The 10,600-nt window shown below is 51.0% G+C and overlaps 1 protein-coding gene across 1 annotated transcript; it reads left to right on the top strand.

The window, feature by feature from the left end:
• The first annotated feature begins 557 nt into the window (after positions 1-557).
• ASF1B (anti-silencing function 1B histone chaperone) lies at positions 558-10,166 on the top strand. The gene is made up of 4 exons (XM_036845480.1): positions 558-819; positions 6,293-6,408; positions 8,383-8,559; positions 8,941-10,166. The coding sequence occupies exons 1-4, from the start codon at positions 711-713 to the stop codon at positions 9,145-9,147; spliced, it is 609 nt and encodes a 202-aa protein (XP_036701375.1). The 5' UTR covers positions 558-710; the 3' UTR covers positions 9,148-10,166.
• Positions 10,167-10,600: the final 434 nt, after the last annotated feature.

Genomic DNA, 10,600 nt, shown 5'->3' with positions numbered 1-10,600 from the left:
TCACACGCGACTCAACCGCGCCGGCAGGCGACTTCCGCTCCACTCCCACGAATCCCCGGCCGATTCTTCTCTCCTCCCGCCCCCGCAGCCAGCTCAGCCAATCACCTCTCACAGAATCTGCTTTATTCCCTCCCCACTCCTGCCTGCCAATCACCGCAGGCCAAGCACCGCCCTTCTTTCCCTCTTAAGTGAGCGCCGCGCGCCACCGCTCGGCGGTTGGCTGCGCTGTCCCCAGCTGGATGCTTTTCCCGGAAGGGCGGGGCTAAGCGCTGACCTCGCTGGTGCGGGGACCCTCAGGATTGGCCAAGAGGAGCCCTGCGCCGTGACCCCGCCCACCCCTCCCCAGACTTCCGAGTCGGAGACTCTGGGGATTGGTTCTCCGCGGACACCCAAAGAAGCCAAGAGACGGTCCCGCCTCCCTCCCGCATCCCGGAGAGGGAGCTCCACGGATTGGTCCCGGGAGTCTCGGCGCGCGCAGACCGACGCTCCAGGATTGGCTGAGGGGGAGCTCGCGCAGTCGTGGAGCGTTGACTATGATTAGCCGGAGGGTGGGACCTGCTATTTGAAGGAGGCGCGCGGAGGAGACACGGACTTTAGATCGCGGTCGGAGGAAGCGGGAGCGGTTTCGCGCAACGCTGCTCCGCTGACCCGATAGGACCCAGACGCGGGCTCGGCCCCAGCTCTGGCCTCGGCTGCGACCCGACGAGGCGATGGCTAAGGTGTCGGTGTTGAACGTGGCGGTGCTGGAGAATCCGAGCCCTTTCCACAGCCCCTTCCGGTTCGAGATCAGCTTCGAGTGCAGTGAGGCCCTGGCAGACGGTGAGGCTGCGCCCGTGTGGAGACCCCCTCTCCCCTGGGCCAACCCCCACCTCCCCTAGGAGACAGCCCCGAGGCCAACCCTGTGAAACACACCCCACCTCCCCCAACCGAGATGTCCCGTGAACCAAACCCCCTCCCAGCCCCAACCTGCCTTTGGAGACTACCCCACCCCCACCCCCACGGTTACTCCCGTTTTCCCCCGTGGAGACTTCATCATTCCCCTCTTTCTCCTGTGGCGCTCCTCCTGGGCACCTGTGTTCTATGTAGAAACCTTCTCAGCCTCCGTTCTTTAACTTGCAGAGACACTCAGCCACCCCGTCTTCCCTGTAGCAAGAAACGCCCCACTTTCTGTTTCTGTACGGGTAGACTGCCGTTGCAGCCACCCAGTCTTCCCCACCAATCCCCTCTCCCCTGTGGTGAGACACTCCCACCCCACTCTTTTCCTATGTCGATCCTAACCTCCAGGCCCCTCGAATTTCCCCAGTGGAAACCTCAGCCCCCTCCCCCATTTTCCCTGTGAAGATCCTCTCCCCCTGTGGCAAGACCTCACTCGTCCCCGTCTCCCCATTTGTCTCCCCATAATCTCCTCCCCTACCTGCTGATACTTAACCCCAACCCCAGCTACTTCTGCTTGTTTTCTACCCCAAATCACATACCCTAGAACCTGGCTTCCCTCCTTAGTCTGGCCCCAACCCTCTACTCCACCCTGGGAGGCATGGCCTGGCTTCTGGCTCCAGTCTTTGAGGATAACCTGATCTCCCCAGCTCCTGTTCCTCCCGCCTCTCTGACTGTGGGCTTCAATGAACATACTCAAATCTGAGGGGTGGCATGGCCAGGCAAGCATTAGCTGGTTCCTGCTGTTTGCCTGCCAGATTCCTGCTGACCTACTGCAGCAATGCCCCCAACATTTTTGATGGTCTGACCTAGTCTGGGGGGGTGGGTGTTCCAGGCTGAGCTGTGAAGGTATCTGGCTTCAAACAATCATCTGGGAGGTCACAACATTTTGTGCATCTTTTCCAAGGTGCTTTCACAGATGTACTTACTCATCTGTGTAACAAAGGTGGACATGGCTCTCATCTCACAGATGAGAAGATGGGAGCCACAAAGAGTAAAAGACCTTTCAAGTAAAGGTCTATAAAAATCGAAAAATCTGAGGTCATTCAGCGAGTCTTGGCACCACTTTCAAGGAGGAAGTACTCCATTAGATCTCTTCTCCACTTGGTGGTTAAAAGAAAAGAAGAGGCAGCGGCTGAGGAGGTGGAGATCTGTGAGGCCAGGGTGTGCTAACCAGCACCTCTCAGTGGTAGGGGGGTGGTTTGCCTGCATATCGGCCCGTGGACTAGCCTGGGGTTGATACAGTTTTGATGTGTGTGTGCTTGGGCTGGGCTGTTGCACCAGTCTCTCCCCAGTTTCTCTCCTTTTTAAATTAAGGGGTCTCCTTGTGACTAACTATGGAATAAGCCCAGTTAAATCCTTTCTGGAACAAGGCAGGGTGTAAATAAATAAATAAGGTGTAGAATGACCCTGTGGAATAAGATTTTATTTTAAAGCCAGGAGGAGATGTAAGGAGCTAATAGGTTAAGGGATTCACAGTTCCCAGATGGCAGGAGATCGGGTTTCAATCAGCCTGTTTGTGCTCCTTGCATTTAAAAATGGTTGCATGGTCATTATCTAGTACTTTAATTCCTACAAAGCTCCTGCTCTATTACTTTAGTAATCTGTTTATAGAATCAGAGCAGGAAAGGCTAAAATCAACCTGCTGGTTATTATTTTTTAATAGAAAGAAATGGAATGACTTCTCCAAGGTCACACAGCCGGTTTGTAGAATTATTAGCCCTAGGTTTTGTCTCTGAGTTCTGTGTCCAGGGTTCTTTATCTTTGCTATAACCTGGGAAAGAAGGCATCCTATTTTAGAAGTGGAGCGTAAACAGGACTCAGAGGAGGGAAAGGGGGTGCTATTATTATTTATACCTGGACAATAAAGCTTTTGCTCAGAGAAATTCCAGTTGGAAAGCCAACTCTGGCCTAGAAATCTAGACTCTTTGGTTGTACCTGTTGAGCTGTCCTTCACTCTAACCTGCCAACTTCCTTTCTGCCTCTTCCCACAGAGCAGAGAGAATTTGTTTCCTGCCTCCCAGACAGATGGAATGGGCCTGGCTCTAGAAGTCTCTCAGATTCTGGAGGAATCTCAGTCTTGTTACCTGGTGACTTCAGACACTGGCAACTGAAGAGCTGAACACCCAATCCCCAGTCTGACCCATTTCTCAAGGGTTCTGAACCCCTTTTGCTCTCTTTTCTCCTCAGCATCTGGAAATAGATGCTTCCAAGGCATGGGTCTACATTCAATACATTGGGTGTGTTTTTCCCTTGTTTAGTTGAGAAATTCAACAGGTACTACTTGAATAAGTCTTGGAGCCAGATGTTCTGACCCACACCTAACACCCTGAGGTCAGGCCAAGGTTCATATGTATGATTACGAACAAAGGGAAAGTGATAAACAGAAAAAGACCTACTAGATAAGTTGTTGTTTTTATAAATTTATTTATTTATTTACTTTTGGCTGCCTTGGGTCTTCATTGCTGTGCCCAGGCTTTCTCTAGTTGCTGCAAACAGGGGCTACTCTTTGTTGTGGTGCATGGGCTTCTCACTGCGGTGGCTTCTCTTGTTGCAGAGCACGGGCTCTAGGCGTGCGGGCTTCAGAAGTGGCTCGCGGGCTCTAGAGCGCAGGCTCAGTAGTTGTGGCGCAGAGGCTTAGTTGCTCCACAGCATGTGGGATCTTCCCGGACCAGGTCTCGAACCTGTGTCCCCTGCATTGGCAGACGGATTCTTAACCACTGCGCCACCAGGGAAGTCCTGTCGTTTTTAAGGCAGGAAACAGATTCTCCAGCTAGTTCAACTACGATATATATATATTTTTAACATGTCTTTCATCATATCATTGGTTTGGGTTTTGTTTTCATACATAGTAGAGCAGCATCTTGTGCAGTGGTTAGATTATAAAGTTAAGGCATAAAGACAAAGTGTAATGTAAGGAATTCCCTGGCAGTCCAGTGGTTAGGACTCTGCACTTCCACTGCAGGGGGCCCAGGTTCAATCTCTGGTCAGGGAACTAATCCCACAAGCCACATGGCATGGCCAAAAAGAAAGAAAAAGTAATGTAGTCAATTTACCCTTGAAATTACTCAGAATGTTAGGCACACAATGTTACATGTGTGCGACTGTGTCCCATATTCAGTAGGAGTGAGTTTGTGCTGTGTTGGTGATTGATGCCCCATATCTCATTCAAAAGTGAAGTCACTTCAGTATGCTTCTGCTTAAGACACTTGAGCAGGTTTCAGGCAATTCCAATTTGTAGATCCTCATTTCAGTCATCTTCTGTCTTCCACAGGTGATCTTATCAGCTCCTCTAACCCTTGAGTATTTCTCTGCAGTCCTTGGTTAATTCTCTGGTTTCTTTCTGGCCTGTGTGGAGGGAGCCATCGTGACCCATTTGCTTGTCCACCTGCATTTCTCTCTTCTGGTCAGCCAACGTGCTTTCTTGGTAAACAAAATCTTTGTTTAGGTTTTGCTAACAGTATTTTTTTTTTTTTAGCTGCACCATGCAGCTTGTGGGATCTCAGTTCCCCAACCAGGGTTTGAACCCGGGCCACAGCAGTGAAAGCCCAGAATCCTAACCACTAGGACACCAGGGAACTCCCTTGCCGACAGTACTAAACGCTGAGAGCCCACGGCATACACCACGGCCTGCTCTATTAAAATCTCCTTTTTGTCTCCCCCTGCAGCACATTAGTTAATGCACACATGTGTGACTCCCCTGGTGATGGGGGAAAAGGCCAGAAGGAAAGATATCAAATGATAGAGCTATGTTAGAAAGGTGAGAACAGAGCTAGCTTGTTTTCTGTTCATCCAAAAATGTTATTTCTGGTTGTGTCACTACTTGTAACAAAAATAAATCAGTAAACTTAACTCCTCCCTGCAAATAATAAGAGACTGGAGTTTGACTGAACCCCAGTGAGCCCAATGGCCACCACCTCCTACAGATCTGTTAGGGTCCCTGAGTAGAAGGCCTGGGTGTCAGCTGCAAAAGGACAGGAGGCCAGTGTATCGAGAAGGGGATGGAGCCCAGGTGACAAACCTCCATAGTCATGGCCCAGCATTGCTGTGCTTCCAAAGTTGAGTGCTCTTGTGGGACACTAGACCAAGGAACAGGGCAGCTTCTAAGACAGTTTGCTTCCTGTGAAAATTACAGCTTGTGAAACTTTCCCTGGCTGCTGGAGCCATAGGTTGTGTAATTTCAAAGAACCTAAAATAAGTTTCAGGTCTCCTGCCAGATTTCCGTGTAGTAGCATGACCTTGCCCCTGATACACTTGGACTTCCTGCAAGAGGCCGCAGTCACTGGGAATTTCCTGTGATTGACGGGCAGGGTCTCATTGAGCACTTTCCCTTTTATCTTGCCGGAACATACCCAGGAATGTGAGTCCCCTACTGGATGGGATGCAAGAAAATTGGGGTTCAGAGGATGGCCTTATGATGCCATATTTGTTGACTGAGTCGCTGTTGCCCTTATGTCTGAGAGCAGGCATGACTTGGTGCCGGATCTGGAGGACCCGGGGACTGGCTGGCTCCCCCAGCGACCTTATCTTCCCCTCCTGCTGGCTGGCTGTCCTACTGGATTGCAATCTGCTGCCCTGCCCCAGTTGTCGAGGGATCTACTCAGTTCGGTGGCACCGGTCCCTGTGTGTGAAAGAGGATGCTGCTTCCTATCCCAGCACCCAGTGGGCAGGGCCCTCAAATGGCCCAACTCCCTGCTGTTCCCTCCTCAGCACGCCTCCATGCCTCTGTCACGTGGCTCTTAATTCAACCTCTGCCATACGGTTCACCCTCAGGCTCTGAGAGGCCCAAGTTTCCCCGGAGGTGCAGAGTCAAGGTCGCCTGGCAAAGCTAGGCCCACAGGAGAAATTTCCCCACCGGAAATAGAGCTTCGCGCCTGCCCCAGTGATCGGGACCACAGTGCCTGGCACTTAGTGCCCAGTGGGTGTCAGGTGTCCTTGAGAATGAAAATCTATCAATAGGGCTTCCCTGGTGGCGCAGTGGTTGAGAATCTGCCTGCCAATGCAGGGGACACGGGTTCGAGCCCTGGTCTGGGAAGATCCCACATGCTGCGGAGCACCTAGACCTGTGAGCCACAACTACTGAGCCTGCGCGTCTGGAGCCTGTGCTCCACAACAAGAGAGGCCGCGATAGTGAGAGGCCCGTGCACCGCGATGAAGAGTGGCCCCCGCTTGCCGCAACTAGAGAAAGCCCTCGCACAGAAACAAAGACCCAACACAGCCAAAAATAAATTAATTAATTAATTTTTTTTAAAAACCTATCAATATATTAAGGACCTATCCAAAACTAACATGAGAAGGCCCTTTCCCAGCCTTCTTGCTGTCAAGCTGTTTCAGTTCTTAACACCCTGTATCCTTGCAGATCTGGAGTGGAAGATCATTTACGTAGGCTCAGCCGAGAGTGAAGAGTTTGATCAAATCCTAGACTCGGTGCTGGTCGGCCCTGTCCCAGCAGGGAGACACATGTTCGTCTTTCAGGTAAGAAAGGCTAGGCTTTAGGCCTTGACACCTAGAAACATCCTCTTCTACCCAAAAGCACACAGAATGGTTCATTGGTCAAAGTTCAGGTTCAAATCCTGGCTCTGCTCTCAAGCACTGTCTGACCTCTCAAAGGTACTTCAGACACCTCCCTCTCCTCCACCGCTATGTCATAACTGTTACCATGAGCCACTGATTTACAGTTGATTCTCATTACTCATGGGAGTTATGTTCTGTAAAGTTGCTGCAGACACTGAATTAGTGAATTAGTGAATACTACATCATTGCCCCTAGAGGAAATACAGCGTTATTTTCCTGCGAGTCACATTTTTAACAACCAGTCAATACATAATCTTGTTTTATGTTTTTCTGTTTAAAGACAACTTATTTTGTATTGTTGATTTATTCACATTGACCGCATGGCCCACATCACTAGAACTCATGCCTGAACAAAGCTTATCTAACACACATGTTTTCTCTATGAGGTACATCCCTTCTTGCTTTTAGAAACAGGGCAGCACTCAGCACTACGCTTTGGGGCCCTTGTAAACAGCAAAATTACCAACAAAAATGCAGAAACCGTGGCCCTGAGACCGCAAAAAAGACACGTGTTTACAGCCTGAGACTGCCTTGTTCTACCTCAGCTGGGAACGTGCACACTGAGCTACTCAAATCCCACCCCTTCTCTGTGCATGTCCTTAAATGACCGTGAAAGCCCCTGAATATTGATTTGGGGGTTACAAATACATTGTAGCAAGTAGTCGAATTGGCAAATACGGAATGCATGAATAATGAGGACCCACTGTAGCTGCTAAATAGCTCTAATCCAGCATCACAGGGGTTGTTGTCAGAAATGCAGGCTTCATGTGATTCTTAGGCACACTAAAGTTTGAGAGCCTCTGCTCAAATCCATTCATTTACCTGATCTTGGCTATTCCCGCCCCAATCTAAGCAACCTCATCCCATCACCTAAGCCCTCACCCACCCATATCCAATCCACCTAACCTACCCCACAGCCAGGACCGGCTTCCTAGGCATGTGACCCATGCAGTCACACTGGGCCCCACTCTTGGTATGATGTTCTGCTGTCACTGGCTGAAACTTACTAATTTTTGAACATGAGGCCTTGTGTTTTCATTTGTTTGTTGCTTTTTTTTTTTTTTTTGGCTGTGTTGGGTCTTTGTTGCTGCATGCAGGCTTTCTCTAGTTGCGGCGGTGCTACTCTTCCTTGCGGCACGCGGGCTTCTCATTGCAGTGGCTTCTCTTGTTGCGAAGCGCAGGCTCAGTAGTTGTGGCGCATGGGCTTAGTTGCTCCGCGGCACGTGGGGTCTTCCCGGACCAGGGCTCAAACCCATGTCCCCGGCATTGGCAGGCGGATTCTTAACCACCAGGGAAGTCCCTCGTGTTTTCATCTGTGTTGGTCTCATTTTGCACCAATCGTATAGCCGATCCTGTCCCTAACAACACACCCCACATCTGTCCGCTCTCTCTTCTTCTCTACTGCCTGATCTAAGCTACTGTCCTCTCTCCAGGATGACCTCTGTAGCCTCCTGCCTAGTCTCCGTGCTCCCGCTTAGCCCTCTTCCTATCGCAGCTCCACTGGCCTCCAGGGTCGTCTTTTCAGACAGCAGGAGTGATGCCACACTTACCTCCTGCTAAACATTCTCGATCTTTCCCAAGCCCTTAACTGACTGGTACCTACCTGCTCACCTGTTCAGCCTCATTTTATACCGCTCTCCCCCTTGCTTACTACACTCCTCCTCAACACCATATACTCCTCCTTGATGGCACCTGTCACATTCGGCACTTTACAGACATTTGTGTGATTGATTCTGTCTTCACCACTGGACTGAAAACCCCTGAGGGCAGAGACCCATACTTTTGGCTCAGTAAATATACGTTGCTTGAGAATCGTATTACCGGTCAAGGTGTGACTGGCAATCAGTGCTAAGGCCCAGCCTGTGTTTCCCCTAGGCCGATGCCCCCAACCCATCCCTCATCCCTGAGACTGACGCTGTGGGTGTGACTGTGGTCCTCATCACCTGCACCTACCACGGACAGGAGTTCATCCGAGTGGGCTACTACGTCAACAATGAGTACCCTAACCCTGAGCTGCGGGAGAACCCACCCCCAAAGCCAGACTTCTCTCAGGTGGGTCCTTTCTCCACACTTCCTGCTTCAGACAGGCTGGCTCCTTTGCACCTGGGGGTAGTTGAGTCGTTGGAATTGGGAGCCAAGGTCACTTCTTAAGGATTTCAAGTAGTGCTCAGCTCTTGCAGCACCGGGCTAGAACAGGAAAGAGAGAGGTCTTTGTTTCTCAGAATTTTGCCTCGCAGAATCAAGATTAGATAGGCCCCGGCCCTAAATCATGGTGCACAGGCATTCCTTAGAGTTCTACACATATTGTTGGTGGTGATGGAATAAACAAGGTCTGCTCTTCCTGGGCTTGGGGCGGGATCTGAGAGTGCCCTGCTCTGTGGGAGTAATGCGAGGGCATGCTAACGAGGGTTGACGTTCCTTTTCCTGCCCCAGCTCCAGCGGAACATCTTGGCCTCAAACCCCCGGGTGACCCGCTTCCACATCAACTGGGACAACAACACGGACAGGCTGGAGGCCATAGAGAACCACGACCCAGCCCTGGGCTGCAGCTTCCCCCTCAGCTGCACTCCCATCAAGGGCTTAGGTCTCCCTGGCTGCATCCCTGGGCTCCTCCCTGAGAACTCCATGGACTGCATCTAACTGTGGGACTCTATGCCCTACCTGGGCCCAGCTGGGACTGCGGCCAGTCTCCTGGCACATCTGGAGGGGGCAGCCGGGCCTACAAGAGAGTCTCAGGGAGGCCACATGGAGGACTTTGGGGCCATCAACTATATCCAGGCCAGTCAAACTTGACACCAAGGAAGGAAGGGGCTTCAGGTCTCTCTCTCCCAGCCCCGGCCCAGAGGATCATCTCACCTCTACTGCCCAGGCCTGAAAGAAGCAGGTACTTCAGTTCTTAATTCTTTCTCTCTTGTGTCCTTTCTTGCTTCCACACACATTATAAACTCCACCTGCGGGCCATTGTGCCACCGCACTCCAATAGTACCGTTGACCCAAAGCTCTTCCCACAGACCTCCCTGGCCTGCCTTGAGGCTTTCTTGGTCTATGCCTGGCAAGGCTTCAGCCCTGTTGGGCCGAAGGCTCTGTCATTCATTTTCCTTCCCAAACATCTGAGCAGATCCACCCAGCTTTCTGGAGTCACAGGCCAGGAGTCTTGGTAGCAGGTGGACCCAGACACAATTTCTGTCCTTCTCCTAGGATGATTTTTAGGTCTTTTCAGTCCAGTAGCCCTCTGGAAAACTCTGTTCCCAAAAGGGTGATGAGCAGGATGCTGAGAAAAGATGGTTGATGCTCCTCTCAGTCACAACCACCTTCCTGCTGCCTCCCAACTGGATCTGGCTTTCCCTGGAGGCTGCCCTTGTGAGAAGATGGTATGTTGGAGGGGCCTTTTGTGCTCTGTCTCAGTATCGGTATCAGGGCCCCTCTGCTTCTGGCTGCCTTGATCTGCCCTCTGCTAAGACCTCATGCTCTCAGAGGCCACAGTGCAGACAAGAGAAGCAGTAGGGACCCTGAAAACCTTCCCCCCTCCGCCACGCTCCCCACCCTTGCCCGCATCCCCTTGCTGCTACATGGATGCTGTTGTGTTTGCAGTTTGTCTGTTAAAGTGTTTTTATATTAAATATGTTTGGTTGGTCTAAAAATAAAAGGCACTTCATCTAGACTGTTTCGGCTTTTGTCTTGGGTAGACTGAGGCAGTTCGTCCATCTCTCCTCATGACTGGGCAGCCTCCGTCCCCAGCCAGCAGGATGACGGCTCCTTGTGCCCTTGCTCAGCTTCTTACTCTAGTCTTGCTTGTTATAGTTGTATTCCAGACTGAGGTCCAGGGAGGGGTTTTTCTTTGTCAAAACTTAAGCAGCCCAGCTGTTTTGTAGATAGAGCATAACCAGTGATTGTTCAGACTTTGACCTTGACCCACAGAAATTAGTTAACATTGTACTCCAAGGATACACAGGGCAACACTTTTAGTAAATTTTACTTAGCCTTACTTTGTAACTCCACAGCCCCAGGTGGAGTGGTTTGGCTGATGAGCCATTTCCCCACAATTCACAGAAAATCATAGACTCTTCCCTCCCTGAGACTATGGTGGATTTAG

Source organism: Balaenoptera musculus, chromosome 3, assembly GCF_009873245.2.
Source record: "Balaenoptera musculus isolate JJ_BM4_2016_0621 chromosome 3, mBalMus1.pri.v3, whole genome shotgun sequence".
NCBI classification, from domain to species: Eukaryota; Metazoa; Chordata; class Mammalia; order Artiodactyla; family Balaenopteridae; genus Balaenoptera; species Balaenoptera musculus.
Note: the sequence above shows the minus strand (reverse complement) of the source record. Positions and strands in the feature narration are given on the sequence as shown.

What these genes read in the sequence shown, in the direction of transcription:
- ASF1B (XM_036845480.1), top strand. Translation starts at nt 711, where the DNA reads ATGGCTAAGGTGTCGGTGTTGAACGTGGCGGTGCTGGAGAATCCGAGC. An exon ending in GACACATGTTCGTCTTTCAG is followed by an intron (nt 6,409 to 8,382) that starts GTAAGAAAGGCT and finishes TGTTTCCCCTAG; the next exon opens with GCCGATGCCCCCAACCCATC. An exon ending in CAAAGCCAGACTTCTCTCAG is followed by an intron (nt 8,560 to 8,940) that starts GTGGGTCCTTTC and finishes TTCCTGCCCCAG; the next exon opens with CTCCAGCGGAACATCTTGGC.